General features: G+C 41.7%; 1 protein-coding gene across 1 annotated transcript in view; it reads right to left on the bottom strand.

Moving 5' to 3' along the window:
- Nucleotides 1–16,931: 16,931 nt before the first annotated feature.
- RTF2 (replication termination factor 2) overlaps nt 16,932–19,306 on the bottom strand; it is a 28,938-nt gene continuing 26,563 nt past the window's right edge. Inside the window, exon 9 of the mRNA XM_075276876.1 lies at nt 16,932–17,953. Coding sequence (XP_075132977.1) covers nt 17,784–17,953 — 170 coding nt within the window. The 3' untranslated portion in view covers nt 16,932–17,783. The remainder of the gene's footprint in view (nt 17,954–19,306) is intronic.

Here is a 19,306-nt window from a genome sequence, read left to right as displayed (position 1 = left end):
AAGCGCTACGGTACCGATAGCTCTTCAATCCACTGTCTGCTTTCTAGCGGTGTATTACACCGCATGTGCCCCAGGTGGTGAAAGGTCCTCTTTAAAGACTTTGGATCAAATTGTATTTAGCAAAATCTAAAATCCATAACCTAATAAGAGATGAGTGAATTTTTTTCAAATTTGATTCTGCATCTTTTCATCCGAATTTTCTGATACGATTCAATTTTGCGTTACAAGAGTTCCTTGCCCCATGTGCTAACATGGGCATCAGATATTTTAGGCAAAAATGCAATTCGTTACCACGAAGCGTGAGGAAATCCGGATTTGATGTGAATCGAATATTTCCTGAAATTTGGATCGAATTCCACTTCATGAGTTTCAATTTGCTCGTCTCTACCGATAATATTTCTCGGTTTAAGGAAGGCATACAGGCCATACAGGATGTCTCTTTGTCACTATGACAGGCGAAGGTGTAATGATCATTAGAAAGGTCTCTAGACCATCCCATTATGTCAGAACATGCTGGGAGTTATAGTTATTAGAGGTCTATAGTGTGCCATACATGCTCATGTAGAGGTCTAATCGCAACATCATAGACCAGCGGTCTGTAATATCCCCCCTCCCTTCTCAGGACAGTCAGGACATTGCTGGGAGTTGTAGCTTTACAAAGGCAGGGTGTGCCAGCAGGTCATGACTGCAAGTGCAGGGGAAGGTCCAGATCAGATCAACTGTGAAATACCAGCGCAGTATCTGTGAACCAAATGAGCAGATAGCCTAAAGATTCATTTTTAACATCCATACATATGGTAATAATGGGGCATTATTGGCGAGTGCTGATACATCATGAGATTAACATATAAAAAGTTATCTATTAACTAGTCAATTCTACACTCTTGTATCATCACTAGCACCATCCAAGGCTAGCTATATATATACACTATGTGATCAAAAGTATCCGGACACCTGGCTGAAAATTACTTACAAGTTGGTGGCGCCCTCCATCGGTAATGCTGGAATTCAATATGGTGTTGGCCCACCCTTAGCCTTGATGACAGCTTCCACTCTCACAGGGATATGTTCAATCAGGTGCTGGAAGGTTTCTTGGGGAATGGCAGCCCATTCTTCACGGAGTGCTGCACTGAGGAGAGGTATCGATGTAGGTCGATGAGGCCTGGCACGAAGTCGGCATTCCAAAACATCCCAAAGGTGTTCTATAGAATTCAAGTCAGGACTCTGTGCAGACCAGTCCATTACAGAAATGTTATTGTCGTGTAACCACTCCGCCACAGGCTGTGCAGTATGAACAGGCGCTCGATCGTGTTGTAAGATACAATCGCCATCCCCAAATTGCTCTTCAACAGTGGGAAGCAAGAAGGTGTTTAAAACATCAATGTAGGCCTGTGCTGTGATAGTGCCACGCAAAACAACAAGGGGTGCAAGCCCCCTCCATGAAAAATAGGACCACACCATAACACCACCGTCTCCAAATTTTACTGTTGGCACTACACACACTGGCAGATGACGTTCACGGGGCATACCCACACCCTGCCATCGGATCGCCACATTGTGTACCATGATTCGTCACTCCACACAACGTTTTTCCACTGTTCAATCGTCCAATGTTTACGCTCCTTACACCAAGCGAGGCGTCGTTTGGCATTGACCTGTGTGATGTGTGGCACCCAATCACCTGACCACGTTCAAAGTCCGTGAGTTCCGCGGAGCACCCCATTCTGCTCTCTCACGATGTCTAATGTCTACTGAGGTCACTGATATGGAGTACCTGGCAGTAGGTGGCAGCACAATGCACCTAATATGAAAAACGTATTTTTGGGGGTGTCTGGATACTTTTGTTCACATAGTGTATAAATATACACTCACCGGCCACTTTATTAGGTACACCTGTCCAACTGCTCGTTAACACTTAATTTCTAATCAGCCAATCACATGGCGGCAACTCAGTGCATTTAGGCATGTAGACATGGTCAAGACAATCTCCTGCAGTTCAAACCGAGCATCAGTATGGGGAAGAATGGTGATTTGAGTGCCTTTGAACGTGGCATGGTTGTTGGTGCCAGAAGGGCTGGTCTGAGTATTTCAGAAACTGCTGATCTACTGGGATTTTCACGCACAACCATCTCTAGGGTTTACAGAGAATGGACCGAAAAAGAAAAAACATCCAGTGAGCGGCAGTTCTGTGGGCGGAAATGCGTTGTTGATGCCAGAGGTCAGAGGAGAATGGCCAGACTGGTTCGAGCTGATAGAAAGGCAACAGTGACTCAAATAACCACCCGTTACAACCAAGGTAGCCAGAAGAACATCTCTGAACGCACAGTACGTCGAACTTTGAGGCAGATGGGCTACAGCAGCAGAAGACCACACCGGGTGCCACTCCTTTCAGCTAAGAACAGGAAACTGAGGCTACAATTTGCACAAGCTCATCGAAATTGGACAATTGAAGATTGGAAAAACGTTGCCTGGTCTGATGAGTCTCGATTTCTGCTGCGACATTCGGATGGTAGGGTCAGAATTTGGCGTCAACAACATGAAAGCATGGATCCATCCTGCCTTGTATCAACGGTTCAGGCTGGTGGTGGTGGTGTCATGGTGTGGGGAATATTTTCTTGCCACTCTTTGGGCCCCTTGGTACCAATTGAGCATCGTTGCAACGCCAAAGCCTACCTGAGTATTGTTGCTGACCATGTCCATCCCTTTATGACCACAATGTACCCAACATTTGATGGCTACTTTCAGCAGGATAATGCGCCATGTCATAAAGCTGGAATCATCTCAGACTGGTTTCTTGAACATGACAATGAGTTCACTGTACTCCAATGGCCTCCACAGTCACCAGATCTCAATCCAATAGAGCATCTTTGGGATGTGGTGGAACGGGAGATTCGCATCATGGATGTGCAGCCGACAAATCTGTGGCAACTGTGTGATGCCATCATGTCAATATGGACCAAAATCTCTGAGGAATGCTTCCAGCACCTTGTTGTATCTATGCCACGAAGAATTGAGGCAGTTCTGAAGGCAAAAGGGGGTCCAACCCGTTACTAGCATGGTGTACCTAATAAAGTGGCCGGTGAGTATATATATATATATATATATATATATATATATATATATATATAAATATATATATATATATATATATATATATATATATAAAATATATATATATATATATTTCCTGTGCATCAGTGTACCGCTATGCGATAGTGTTGGCTACAGCTGTGCTGACAGACTAAGATAAGGTAAGGGCTCGGTAAGGGGGTAGCCATTTACGTGCATAGATTATCTAAAGCAGTGATCTCCAGTTATGTATATGTTACTGTGACTGGCAAAGGCTTGAGATTCCCACTGTTCTGTACAGCACATACGTGACTTTTTATAAACCCAATTCTGCCACCTAGTGTCCAAAATGAAACATAAAATATTAACAGACATCTATGTATCTATCTCTCTATCTATATTAAAATATCAGCGTTTCCCAAACTTTTTGAGTAGAGGAGCACTATTCAGGACAGAAGTTCTGTAGGGAGCACTTAACATATTTTACCTAAAACCTACATAGGTGCCAGAGATAACGAGTAGAGATGAGCAAACAGTGACATTTTCGATATTCATTATTTGTTTTGAATAGCCCCTCAATATTCGACTATTCGAACAAATATCGAATCTCATTATAGTCTATGGGGAAAAAACGTTCGTTTCAGGGGAAACCACAATTCGACTCAGGAGGGTCACCAAGTCCACTATGACACCTCAGGAAATGATGCCAACACCTCTGGAATGTAACTGGCACAGCAGGGGAAGCATGTCTGGGGGCATCTAACACACCAAAGTCCCTGTATTACCCCACTATAACAGCCTAACAACTACACACTTTCCACATTCAAAAGAACCTCTATCAAAGTGGGAAAATACCTGGAAACCTTCTTTCCTCCCCAATTGGATGGACAGAAACCCAAATTTTAAGCTAAAGAAACATTAACAAGCACCCCAATCACATTGCCCATGACAACCACAGATGGAATAGGCAATGGGAAATCCAACAGTACCCACCTCTAACTGTCATTGTGTATGTGTGTGTGTGTGTGTGTGTGATGTGGTAAGACCTTCCAAAATTCCCTTTTCTTGCCCTTAACGTGAGCCCTTCCAAATTAAGTTAGAGTCCCTTAAGCTAAGCTACCAGCAGAGATTGAGGCCCTTGAGGTGACTTCAGCCTCTTACCAGCAGAGTTTTAGGCTCTTTAACTTAGTTCAGCCTTGCACCAACAGAGTTTTTTGCCCATTGGGTGAGTAAAGCCTTGCACCAGCAGAGTGTTAGCCCCTTTAAATTTCTTAGCCCCTAAAACGGTGGTTCCAGAACCATCACTCTCGTTGTGTGGGATTGATGCAGTGGATTGGAGTGAGGACCCAGACATTGACCTTGATGTTGATTGGGAAATTGATAACACTTTGGCATTAAGTCCTGGGGGTAACTTTTATTTAGAGGGCTGCAAAGGTGGAGAATTGGCTGCAACCACTACTACCGGTAATGGTCCTCTAATATCGGACTCTACATTACCTCTACAGGGTTCTGATCAGGTGTTAATAGTCCAAACAATATGCTCCAGTACTTTAGATGTAGATCAGAAACCACTTTCCCTTCCGACACCAGATTTAACCAAGCTTCTTCTTCATCATCATCATCATCCTGCTGAGATGGAGCCACTAAAGGAAACCTTGCCTTCCAAGGCATGTTCTGGAGCTGTGACTGAGCCAAAGCTAAACACAGACTCCTTTGGAACTGAACAAAATTCACCAGCAGTGTTTTTGGCCCTTGAGGTTAGTTGAGCCTTGCATCAGCAGTGTTTTTGGCCCTTGGAGTGAGTAGAGCCTTGCACCGATAGTGTTTTTGGCCCACAAGGTTAGTTGAGCCTTGCACCAGCAGTGTTTTTGGCCTTTGGAGTGAGTAGAGTCTTGCACCAGCAGTGGTTTTGGCCCTTGGGGTGACTAGAGCCATGCAGCAGCAGTGTTTTATTTTTTGGCCCTTGGGGTGACTAGAGCCATGCAGCAGCAGTGTTTTATTTTTTGGCCCTTGGGGTGACTAGAGCCATGCAGCAGCAGTGTTTTATTTTTTGGCCCTTGGGGTGACTAGAGCCATGCAGCAGCAGTGTTTTATTTTTTGGCCCTTGGGGTGACTAGAGCCTTGTAGCAGCAGTGTTTTATTTTTTGGCCCTTGGGGCGACAAGAGCCATGCAGCAGCAGTGTTTTATTTGTTGGCCCTTGGGGGTGAGCCCTGAAACATTAATTTTCAGGCCCTTGGGGGAGCACTAAAAAATTATTTTGCAGGCCCTTGGGCTAGAGCCCTAAAAAAAATTGCATTGCAGGCCCTTGGGGGGTATCCATGAAAAATTAATTAAATTTTTTTTAAAAATACAGTTTTTTAAGAATTATATTAGGGTGAAGGGACTGGGCTTGGAGGAGGAGGAGGATGATGATGAGTGAATTGGTTGCTGGCAGCCCCTCTCCAGTACCTGGACTGTAGATTGGATACCCAGCTGGATATCCATGTCCTCGCCCACATCCCCTGCTCATACTGACGAAGGACACTACTGGCAGCCTCTCTCCGGTACTTGGACTGTGGACTGGATATCCACGTCCACGTCCTCTCCCCCTGCTGCTACTGACGATGGGCACTGCTGGCCGCCCCTCTCTAGTACCTGGACTGTGGACTGGATACCCAGCTGGATATCCACGTCCACGTTCCCTGATACTAACCTGCTGCATAATTGGCAGGTTCACTGTATGTTTCTCACACTGAGAACAAGCTCTCCATATCACTCCAAAACAAAAATGAGACGAAGATCGCCGACACTATTCTTATGAATCAGAGGTCACATGTTTTCGGCAGCCAATGGGTTTTTCCAATTTTTTTTCAATGCCTACATTGTCGTAGTTCCTGTCCCACCTTCCCTGCACAGTTATTGGTGCAAAAAAACGCGCCAGGGAAGGTGGGAGGGGATACGAATTTTTACTGTGTTTGCCGTGTGTTATTCAATTGGAATCGAATATATCAAACAGCCTGATATTCGATCGAATACAAATTCGATCGAACACCGTTCGCTCATCTCTAATAACGAGTGATATTAACGATGGGGGGGGGGATTTCTAACAAATTGATATTAGATATTACATTTTCTATTAACTTTATTCACATTTTTTTTTCCTTTTTCATTCACAGTTAAAAAATAAGGAACTTAATTTAACAGTGATTTGTTGTCACTGGTCTCAGCGAGTCCAATTTCCAAGTAGGAATCATAGTATTTCTTTTTTACAGATTTTTTGACTGTGAAACTGATATTCACAGAGGAAGAACTAGTACTGGGCACGTTGAACACTTCTGGCGCATTTGGCTTCACTAACTCTTCCACAAACTCTTCAGCCTGTCAAATTATTTCAGTATCAGTAATTCAACACTGCAATTGAAAAGTTGTATCACCCAAATCTGGTTCTGAATAATCACAACATCCATATTTTAACTTTCTAACATAATATTTGAGCATACCCGTTGGATGTTGAAGCCGCTGCTCCTACTGGAGGGTCTGTGTCAGTCGTATTAACTGCTTTTCTGAAGGATCCAGTCTTCAACCAGCGATCCATTGCTGAACAACCAAATTAGGAATGTTTCTCTATTAACACGTGGTGAATAGCTGCAAATACTGCGCAAACTAAACTGACACAGCAAGGATCGAGTGATCACACAATAGAAGCGTGAATTATGACTAAAGCACTTCTGTCTATAGGTGCAGTTTGTTCAGTGAATATATGAGATCGGCGTATTAATCCAGAAAGGGCGGTCTGAGACCAGTTCGCACTATGAAGCGTTAATCTGCCAGTCTCATATATTCGCCGAACAGACCGTAGTGCTGCGTAGGTAGAATATTAGGAGTGCTTGTGAACCAGTATTTTAATTTCGAAACCCTGCACATTTATTTATTTTTTATTGTTAACCATTTTTTATTGCCATATTGCGGAGCACCTGTAGATGGTTCACGGAACACAATTTGTGAAATGCTGCTTTATATTATTTACTTCTCTCTAGAAGTTTCTGCGGCTGGCAGGTGCTGGGAGGTTGGTAATTTACTGTACTATACATACATGACTTTCACAAGAGAGTACTACCAAAGGAAAGTACACCTCACTCTGCTGTCTACTGTACATACATGACGTCTCATAAACCCTATTGTGCCACCTAGTGTCTGAAATGAAACATAGACTATAAACATTGGAGATAAAAAAAAAAAAAAAATTCTATCTAGCCTACCCATTGATATTTACTTTTAAATTCACTTACTATACATTTAACAACACCTGCTATATGTTTGTTCCAAGACTCAACTACTTTTTCAGAAAAAATATATGCTGAAATTGGTTCTGGTCCCTCTCAAGTCATTTCAGATTGTGTTCACGTCTTATTTTGTTTAGTTTTTAATACATACACTTCCCATGTGTTGGGGCATAGTCTGACCAAGGATGAGAACAATCAGGCTATTCTTCTCCTACCTTTAGATCTCTTCTCCATGCTGCCATTCGGTAGAAATACGGGTTTTCTTCAGTATGCAAATGAGTTCTCTTGCAGCACTAGGGGTGGGCCCCAGCACTCAAACGGCACTGGGGGCGTCCCCAATGCTGCGAGAGAAATTTCCAGTGCCACCTCCGTCTTCTTCTGGAACAGCCTCTCCCTGTGTCTTCTTCCATCCTGGGTTTCAATCTTCTAGGCATGCGCAGTCGGCTCTGCCATTGGGCCTCAGGCAGAGCCAACTGTGCATGCCCCGCAGCCACAAGAAAATGGCCGCTTACACAGCTTACTGAGTAAGCGGCAATTTTCTTGTGGCCTTGGGGCATGCGCAGTCGGCTCTGCCTGAGGTCCGATGATGTTTGAGCGCTGGGTACCGCCCCTAGTGCTGCGAGAGAACTCATTTGCAAACCGAAGAAAACCCGGATTTCTACCGAACGGCAGCGTGGAGAAGACATCTAAAGGTAGGAGAAGAATAACCTTTCTTGTGGCTATTCCTACATGTTAGTCAGAAAAAAAGGGTATCCAATGATAGGATCCCTTTATTGAATTCTCAAGAAAGCTGTGTACAATATCCATCCATGGACATTAGCAAGAGCGTGCATTCTCAGGTGAGGTGGTATTTATATGTGCAGATGTCACTAGGACCCTGAGAGCCAGATACCTGACTTATCTGTAATCATTCATTAGGGTAAGTTCACACTGAGTTTTTTTTAGAATATTTTGACACGGAATCTGCCTCAAAAAACACCTCCCATTCATTTCAATGGGAGCTGCAAGCTTTTTTTTTCTGCTAGCGGAAAAGAGAAGCAAGCTGACCTATCTTCAGGCGGATTCTGCCTGGAAAAACCCATTGAAGTCAATGGGAGGCAGAAAAACGCTTGCGCTTTTGTCCAGGTCCATACACTGTGCTGGAGCAAAGAAAACCAAAAACTAAAAATGCCTCAAAGAATGGTCTAAAAAACGTTCCAAAAACGCCTCATGTAAAAAAAAAAAAAAAAAAAAAAAAAAGTGTCAAAAACCATTTTCAATTCCTGAAGCGGATTTTTTCCTCTCCAAAAAACTCAAAGACGTATTCACAGATGGTCTACAATGTGTTTTGGGTTTTTCCCCCCATTTTATTAACCATTTCAGTACCAGGCCAATTTCTGGTCTAGGGCCATACACATTTTTGGGTCTTTTGTATGTGCGGTTTTGAGGGCTATAACATATTTATAATTTGGGTTATTCACCTATTTTCTGCTTCTTTTTTGGCTTTATTTTTAAGTTGGTTTTATTTTTACATGTTTTATAAAGGGGCTCTATCACTGGGAAAAGTCATTTTTAACTAATCACATCCTTGCATAGCCTTTAGAAAGTCTATTTCACACCTATCTTTAGTATGTAAATTGCCTCAGTGGTTTCTGAATAAGTCCGTTTTTATTCATATGCTAATTAGACTGTTGCACGATACATCGTGCACTCCTCTCCTATTGTTTCCTATGGAGGCTGATGATGATGATGATGATGACTCAGCTTCATGTTTGCACACACACATAGAAGATAATAGCAGAGATGAGTGCTGCTGGGAACTTCCTGTGCTGGCTGGAAGCTCATTAGCATATGAATAAAAACAGACTTATTCAAAAAACACTGAGGCAATCTACATACAAAAGGTAAGTGTGAAATAGACTTTCTAAAGCCTATGCAAGGATGTGATTAGTTAAAACTGACTTTTCACAGTGATAGAGCCCCTTTAATTTTATTTTCCATTAATATACCCATTTGGTGGTTCCTATCACTGTTGATAGTTGAACTGAGGTCTTCCTGTTTAATGATGATATAGCAGGTGCTCAGTGATTGAAGAAAACTCCTGCGATCTGAGGTCCTCATTTGACTGAAGATTTAGGCTAAGGACTCACGTTGCGGAAATGCAGCTTTTTTTGTTGCAGATTTTGTTGCGTTTTTTTTTAGCCAAAGCCTGCAATGGGTGCAAAAGGAATGGAAAATATAAAGGAAGTTCTTATACTTCTGCCTTCTGCTCAATCCACTCCTGGATTTGAAAATACATTCATTGACGGGTAATTTACTCAAACGCTAAGTATATCACAGAAGGAGTAAATCTAAAACATAACTTTTAATGGTGTATACGATAAAAGGAAAAAGAATAAAGCCCCAGTGTAATTAAAACTTGAGAAACAATGTATACACTTTCACAATGATAATATCTGAATGTGTAGATAACCAAATTCTCAATAAACATCTATGGTCACCAAATTAACATTTGGCTCCATTGGGGAAGTGTATTTGGGTGGTACCCCCTAATCTATCATGAGCATTGGGGTAATTATATGTGCATGTAGTAATTGGACAGTTTGAGGTCTCTTATAGAAGTTTTCTTACCTCCCCATACTCAGTATATCACCTAATACCATGTGGTATATGTTAATTTGGTGACCATAGATGTTTATTGAGAATTTGGTTATCTACACATTCGGATACTATCATTCTGAAAGTGTATACATTGTTTCTCAAATTTTAATTACACTGGGGCTTTATTCTTTTTCCTTTTATCGTATACACCATTAAAAGTTATGTTTTACTCCTTCTGTGATATACACTCCTGGATTTGGCTCAGAAAACTGCAAAAAAATCTGCAATCAAAAAAAGCGGCTTTTCCTTAATGTGGGGCCTTGGCCTAAAAGTGCTTTTTTCTGTGCATCCCTGGGGCTGTGAAACAGAAGAAAGATAATTTTTTTTTTATTCTGCTTCACAGTATTTACAGCACTATATAGTAACTAAGTAGCTAGGGGCACTAATAGACTCCCTTTAAGCCATAGATTCCCTTTATAGACTCCCTTTAACCCAAACTTGTTGGAGGACCAACAACTACTGAAAAGGTAGATGCTCAATACGAGTGATAAAAGATTTTTTGTTAAACAAAAACACCATAACATACTGTATGCTTTATCTTAAACCTACACAGATTTCTTCAGAAAAACATGTATCACAAGCAGTTTTCTGATTAAATATGACTCATATCGAACACCAATTGCTTTTTCTCTAGAACAGGGGTAGGCAACCATTTTTGTACGGTATGCCAATTCAAATTAAAATAACAAAGATGAGGTACTTAGAGTGTTGTGTAATAATTGTAAGGCTGTAGACCCCTATACTAAAGTCATATAGCACAAACCACAACATAGGGGTGATGTCATATTGGGCTCCCAACCACATGCGTTTACCGTTATTTGCCTGGGTGCACCTTTACATTCCCATTAGAAGCGATGTAGTAAAGTACATGTGCAACCCGCAATTAGTGTATGTATATGACTGGGAGCAGAGTGAGGTAACACCTGTAGGGGGCGACACACTATGTATCTGGATGCATCTATTACTGCATCCAGTCCCCAGCAGCTGCTACCTTCATTTTTCTGTAAGTCAAACAATGATTAATTTCAGCTGCACTTAGATGGGTTCTCCAGGCAAAAAATGTTTATTTCTAGAAAAGTTGTATTAGTGCTATTAATGGGTTAATAAATACACCCATATACCTTTAGCAGTTTTTTGAGTGATTTCAGGGTGTCTATGGGAGCTCCTGGTATCTCCTGCATTTGTTTAGGTTTTAGCTTCTTGCTATGTAACTTCCACAGTAGACCCTTTCTCTGTTTCTGTAGCTATTCCACCCACTACTAGCCTCTCCATATCTACTCTGCTCAACCCCCGACCCCATTATCATACCTCTCATGTTTCAAAGAACAGAAAGAGGGACAAAATGTGTGGAATGCTATTTTCGCTGCGGCAAATTTAGCTCCACCCACTTCTATGTTGACCCCACATTATAATGTCCCCCTCCAATTGCCCCACAGTATGAAATCCCTCTCCTCGTGCCCCAGTTTAAACTGGGGGCAAATGGGAGGATCATTAAACTGGGGCAGCTGGAGTGGGACATTAAACAGTGAGGGTAGTTTGAGGGGGACAATAAATTAATGGCAGCTGGAAATTAAACTGGGGGCAACTAGAGGAGGATATTAAACCGTAGTGGTAGCTGGAGGGTGACATTAAACTGGGGTCAACGTGTTGACCCCAGTTTAATGTCCCTTTCCAGCTTAATGTTTCCATCCAGTGACCCTCATTGTTTATTGCCCCCCCTTCATCTGTCCCAGTTTAATGTCCCCCTCCATCTCTTCCACCAGTTTCATGTCCCTGCTACATCTGCCTCCAGTTTCATGTCCCCCCCCCATCTGTACCCAGTGTAATGCCCCCCCTTCATCTTCCCTAGTTTCATGTTCCCCTTCAATTTGCACCCAAAGTTTAACACAAAAAACACTGACACTCACCTCTCCTCACTCCCCTGCTGCTCTGCCTGTAGTCCAAGTTACAAAGTGTGCTGTGAGCTGTAGGTGCGATGTGATTGACATCATCACTTTGCGTCTACAGCTCCCAGGGCTGGAGCACACGGGGAGCATAGTGGTGAAGTGGGATCTGTCCGCAGATAACTCCTGCTTCATTCACTATTGTATTCAAGTCATCTGCATCTTCCGGACACAGATTGGTTGAAACCAGGACATACTTCCCACCGACCAGGACCATGGGACATGACCCGGAATCCGGGAGTGTCCCGCAGAATCCAAGAAGGTTTGGAGGTGTGCCATTATATACTTACTTCTCTTCCTTATAGTCTTCCTCCGGCGGAACAGCCCATGGGCATGGGAGCAGTGCTGTAGAGGTGGATTATCGGCTGCAGAGCAGAGAGTAGCACTGGGACTATAGTGTGTACTGGAAGTCAGAAAAGAGGGAGGAGCCTTGCCCAGGAATAAGCCTGGAAGTAAGATAAGTAAGTATGATGGAGTGGATGGGGGGGAAGGAGTAGTAGTGACAATTTGTTTCCGGATAACCAGCAGGACTGTCCCAGGGATATGGGTAAATATACATTTTTGATAAATTGTTATTTAGAAAGTAGGCGAGGGGAGGGTGTTTAGATTAGTGTAGGGAATAGTTTTTGTCCAGGACAACCCTTTAATTCCTGGCGGTGCGGTAACAAAAAACCACAGCCAAGAATGAATGTGTGTCACACTTTCACTTACTCCAACGCACTGGCGCCCAGGGACTGGACGTGGCTATAGCGGCATCTGAATACATAGTGTGTAACTACCCTAAAACACGCACCCATAGGGTAAGTTCACACAGGGTTTTTTTGATCAGAACCTGAGGCGGAGACCGCCTCAGGTTCCGATCCAGAAACCGGGTAGTCGCGACTGAAAGCTGGTTCCCTGCACTGGCATCCAGTGACGCACTCTGCTCCAGATTAGGCCCAATGACTGGGCCTAGTCCGGAGGAGGGAGTGTCTTCAGGACGAATGGCGAGGCGACTCAGCCTGAAGAATTAACATCTCACTTGTTTTTTTATTTCAATGGGAGCCGTCTTTTTGGTCAGGGTTTTGAAGCGGATACGGCCTCAAAACCCTGACCAAAAAAAATCAGTGTGAACTTACCCTTAGGCCTCCTGCACACAAACGGCACAGATGACACAGATTGATATCCATGGTTTTCACAGACCCATACATTAATAATTAATTGACAGGGCCAAAAGTTATAGGACCTGCTTCATATTTTGCGGTTCTTCAATTTGGTCCAGCCTCACATTAATAGCAATTAACCCCATCATGTCCCTCACATTAACCCCTTTGTGGTTCACTTAAGGGTAATTAATAAGTGAGAGATGAGGTAATAATTAAATGGGTTGTCCCATCACAAGGATCCTATCTATACTGCTTGTTAATGTGGATGTAAGACTTTGCCTAAATACACTGCTTCAGCAAAACTGCTTTGTTTGGCCACTATCTTACTTTATTCAATTCTTTGTGGCCACAGCCCTGACCTAGCTGCTCCTGAGTCAAGTGATGTGTCTGCTGCTCTCAGGGGGGAGGGAGGAGGGGCTAAGTGCAGGGAGCAAGCCTGTGTTTCTAGCTATTCCTGTGTCTACACCACGTGACCTAGCTTCCTGTTAGCAGATAGAGGAGAGGAGCTGCTTTCATTTCTTCTGTTCTTCCAGTTATCAGGCTAGCTAATACAATTGTGTTCATTATGGCAGAGACAGGCAGTCTCTGTATGTAACACAGAATGGAGTTGCTGCTGCCTGTACTTCATAGTCCAATATGGGTGGGTGGAGCTACACGTGAATTTGGGGGCGGAGCTAAACTGCAGGTTGCATGTGAAACTCCACCCACCAAATGATGCAAGAATCCAGGAAGAAAGAAGATTTTACAGCAGTAAAGACTGATGAGTATGTGAGGTGGGAATACCCCTTTAAGTATCTTCATCATTGAGGACTTTCATTAGTACCACCATGTCTCACATATTAGTAACCCTTATGTAAAGCAGACAGGTTAATGTGAGGGACATGATGGGGTTAACTGCTAATAATGTGAGGCACATGGAGTTACTGAAACTAAATTAATAACCCCAAATGCCTGACATTAATAGGAATAGTGACCCCAATAAGTACCTGGTGTTGATTCTTTTAGACATACCCTGTAAAGGCAAATTGTCACACTGAGCCATTCATATACTCACTCATACCTCTAAACAGACAACCCATAAGGTACTGGGGAGAAAAAACATGAGAGTCAGTATACTGCCAAAGATGTGCAGAAAGACGGTTCCCCAGAGTGCCAGGCAGAACCACCACTTCCCAGGTCTCAGACTGGTGTTTCGAGGTGTGAGGGAGTATATGACTGGCTCAGTGTGACAATTTGCCTTTACAGGGTATGTCTAAATGCTGAAGTTATTTTGGCTAAAAAGAGCATTTTTTGAACCCCTGATGATTCAGGATAGTGTGTGAATTCTTTCTGATGAAACATGAAATGTCGGGTATTTTGCTCTATGGTTTACTAGTGTCATCAGAACTTCTTTTAGGGTGGCTATATTTAGGGATAGGTTCCAGTCAGGCCTTTCACCATTAGGGGTTTGGTCCTGAGTTAGGCTATCAGGGCTTAACAGTCAATGTCACCCCCCTTGGTGATGGTGTGTGAATTTGTGAATCCTTGGTTTACTTACACCTTGCCACCCCCATCATAGAAATTTCTGATATATTGTACCAGTACGTTGCCATTAGCAACCTCCGTTTTTGTACCATCATCATCACTACACGCAATTTCATCTGACTGAGCTGGCTGGTTTTATTTTCTGGAGGCTTCCATGCCTGTGTGATATTATTACTTGCTGGTACTATTGTCCCTTTCTTGCATATTTCGAGACTTTTAGGGTATTTATTAAAAGTTTTAATAATTTTCTATTCCATTGGTGTATTTTTGAAAGGTTGAATAGAGTAATAATTTATTCAAAGACATTTTGGATTAATGGCAATTGGCAGTACAAACTCTACAGAAGGGAGGATTTTTGGATTTTTAAGTTGGGAACTAGATTCCCGTCTGGCATGAATCTAAAATCAGATCTTTTTTTATTTTTATTAATCTGGCCCCTTTTGATATTTAACCATTATACCGATTTACCCATTCTCCATTTGTTATACATACCTTTGTGTTTATGCATTACTCTGGTTTTCCAGCTTATTCATTCACTTCGGATCCCTTTGTTATGGCTCAAATCCGTTCTCTGATACTATGGGTATAATGTAGTGGGCATGCTGACATCATATAGGATGCTGTACTGGACAAGGGTACCGTTCTTTACATGAAGTGTGGGCAATAACTTATTCCGCATGTGCAGTTTACTAAGAGCGCCATTTTTAATAAGGGCAAAAAATGTCCGAGTAAGTGGAAGTTTTGCCTTTGGTTCATTTACTTACGGCTCCTGGGCAATGAAAACGAATACATCATACTTTTTTCATTTCCCATGTATACTTATGTTTCATCCCGGGTCTTCTTGTTATGTTTCAGTCCCATACTTCTAATACCATTGGTATAGTGCAGTACGCATATGCATATTACATCAGATGCTTTGTTGGATGATAGCACCATTATTTACATGAAGTGTGGGCAAAAACCTACTAGGCATGCGTAGCTCACCAGAAACGCCATCTTTAATAAGGGCAAAGACCGTCCAGGAGAATGGGTCATTTATTCATTTATAGCTCTCGGGGTTTTGAACATAAAATACATCACACTTTTTTGTATTCCTTTTATTCACCCATGTCTGGGTTCTCTTGTTTTGGCTTAGCCCCACACCCTTAACTATGGATATGGTGTAGTACGCATGCATATACTATATTGGATGCCGTAATGGTTAAGAACACCATTTTGTAGATGAAGTGAGGGCAATACCTGTTACGCATGGCCAGCATATCTAAAACACCATTTTTATTTAGGGCACAGAATGTCCGGGGAAGTGGGGTATGTACTTTTGGTTGATTTATGTACTGCTTTTTGAAAAATTATAACAAATACATCACATTTGTTCTGTGCACATATGTAATTTATGCTAAGCATACAATGTATTTGTGCTTTGTTTTACTCATGTATGAATTGCAGTATGACTTTTTCCTTCCTGCCTCACAGATATTATCATTCTCATTATCTTCTCCGTCTGTGTGCAGACGGAAGAGACTGGTCTCTCTCATTTGTCTTTATCTCTATATATAACGCAGAGGTTTTATTGTTTATACAAGCCATGACTAAAGGAGCGTTGTTGCTTGCTCCGAAACGCGTAGGCTTATAATCACTCACCGATGCACTATGGTTTTTTTAAATGAAGCTGTAACTTCATCCTAATAAAGGTTATGTTTTAATCCTCATCTGGACGTGGCACGATTGCTGGGAATCTTATCCTTTTTTGTACAAGATGCATGTTTCTGTCGGGGGAAACTTTCCGTGCACAGTGTGATCCCATCAAGAGAAAACTACGTTCATGGTATTTTGGGCAACATCTCAGATGTAAGTGGATTTGCATTACAACTTTATTTAATTTATGGACTATTTGGGCTGTTTGCTATTTTTGCTTTTCTAAGACTGGATTTAGAGATGTTCCTTTCAGTGCATAAGATCCCTGTTCTTGCAGCATGTTGAAGTCACCCATAACGATAATATCTCCCTTTACTACTACTGGAGAAATTTCAGCAACCATCAGGCTATCACACAATCCTCAGTTTGCCCTGGAGGCCAATTCCATTAATAGTCCTAACTTTATTTTGACACATACTTGACATACTGTAAATCTACCCCATCTGTCTACCCTATCTTTCCAGAGCAGCATGTATCAAAGATTGGCAATTTTACAGTCATCATAATCCTTCAATCAGGTTTCCATTATCACATCCAATAACAGGATCTGTATCTAAGCATAACAGGTGGGGTACCGTCTGCTGAGACTTTGTATCTAAGCTCACCTAGAGTTGCTCACTAATAACAGGTCAATAACTGAAAACAGAACAGGTAAATAATAAGATTACGATTTAATTTTGTCACCTGTAAATAACATAACACATGGACATCACATCTTTATTATAATCTCTTACAAGCTCCACTATCTGCTACCTTGGACTGTCAGAGACATCACTGCAGTTTATGATATGGGACTAGCAGTGAATCATGTAGTAAAGTGGCCACTACGCTCAGTATAACGCTAAACAATCTTGGTCACATTTTCAGTAATTAAAAACCCAAAACTTATCACGTACAATTCTGAATTGATACTACTAGAGATGAGCGAACACTGTTCGGAACAGCACGCTCCCATAGAAATGAATGGAAGCGGCAGGCACGCGGGGGGTTAAGCGACCAGCCGCTGGCAAAGCGTACGTGCCAGGTGCTTCCATTCATTTGTATGGGAGCATGCTGTTCGGATTGGCTGATCCGAACAGTGTTCGCTCATCTCTAGACACTACAAAAAGATGAATCTGTGCTGAAGAGATGTGGGCTTTTTTACAAATCCTTCCCAATTTTAGAAAAGATCTAGAAGAACATATCTTGAAGCTGCTAAGATAAGAAATCTATTAAGTACTTGTGGGTGGATATATAAATATATATGTATGTATGTGTGTGTGTGTATGTAATGCAAGTGCTTCAAAGTTTGCATATGGAGTAGACTGGGATTGCAAAACTGTTGACATACAATGTGTCAATGAGGCCAGAAGCGACCATATTGAAACAAAGAGCCATAAAATATTGGGGTGAATTCACCAACCTCAGATAAAAGATCTAATCCCATAATAAGAAAAACACAATCATGTTAATTTACACTAAAGTCCTTTTAATTTGCAGTCAAGGTGAAGTAGTATCTCTCCCCTTAGAAGTAATACGCCGTGTGCGTGACCCAGTTGGATGACTGATCCTTGGTACGTTTAGCAGAGCTGTGGGAGGTGAAGATAGATTTGTATGCCTCAGATTGGTTGTTCGTAATGGGGAATGACCGTTTAGCGGCAGATGATGAGACTGTCTTCTCTGACAACTTGGGATCTGCAAAAGAAGAAACAAAGCAATGACACCATGACATCATGAAGAACAAGCTGCAGCTGACTATGATATTTTACTTCACTTATTCTGTACTATCTCTGGGTTATACTATGTACTATCCACAGCTGCAATCACTATTGTACTCATGCAGTCACATGACTTATTATGCAGAGTTATATCCTATATTATCCTCCAGAGCTGCATTCACCATTTTGCTGGTGGAATCACTGTGAACTTACGCAATATTACTGATCCTGATTTACATCCTGTATTATATTCCCTATTCTACTAGTGGAGTAACCATGTATATACACTAAACTACTTATGTACTGATCCCGATATACAGCTTGTATTGTACTCCAGAACTGTACTCACTAATATGCTCACAATCCAAAGGGAACTATATATATCAACATCTAATTCCAAAAACAAAAAATGGCGATAAAAACAATTCTTTATTCATACTTTCTAACCCTCTGTTATATACTGTTTAGAGGCTGCCTGTTCTGCTCGTTTGTATGCAACACTTTGAGCTACTATATTAATTATACCTCATAGGTGACACTGACTATTTTGGCTTTACACAATACACTCTTTAGTAGAGGGTTATGGTCCCCTTTATATCTAAAAGACTTGAGTAATAGAGTTCCTTGGTGTATATAGCCAATCTTGAATTCCCTTTTCTGTACATGAAATAGGGCTAGATCAGTCACTGTCTACTGACATAGGGGTATTTTTACATCATATTTATACCCATGGACATATATTTTTAATAAGTATTAATAAAGAATTGTTTTTTTTGTTTTTTTTTAAATGTAGATTGTGAGCCCCACATAGAGCTCACAATGTACATTTTTCCCTATCAGTATGTCTTTGGAATATGGGATGGAAATCCATGCAAACACGGGGAGAACATACAAACTCCTTGCAGATGGTTTTATGCCCTTGGCGGTATTTGAACACCAGGACTCCAGCGCTGCAAGGCTGCAGTGCTAACCACTGAACCACCGTGTGGCCCAATAAAGAATTGTTTTTATCGTCATTTTTTGTTTCTGGAATTAGATCTCATTAATATGCTGGTGGATTCACTGTGAACATATACAACATTACTTATCCTGCTTTACATCCTGAATTATAGTCCAGCATTGTACTTATTAGCTGGAGCAGTCACTGTGTATATACCGTATACACTTGAGCATAAGCCGACCCGAATAAAAGCCGAGGCCCCTAATGTTACCACAAAAAAAAAAACTGGGAAAACTTATTGACTCAAGTATAAGCTAAAGGGGGGAAATGCAGCAGCTACTGGAAAATTTCTAAAATTAAAATAGATACCAATAAAATTACATTAACTCA

The sequence above is a fragment of the Leptodactylus fuscus genome, chromosome 6 (genome assembly GCF_031893055.1).
Source record: "Leptodactylus fuscus isolate aLepFus1 chromosome 6, aLepFus1.hap2, whole genome shotgun sequence".
NCBI classification, from domain to species: Eukaryota; Metazoa; Chordata; class Amphibia; order Anura; family Leptodactylidae; genus Leptodactylus; species Leptodactylus fuscus.
The sequence above is the reverse complement of the archived record's forward strand: the minus strand, read 5'-3'. Positions and strand labels throughout refer to the sequence as shown.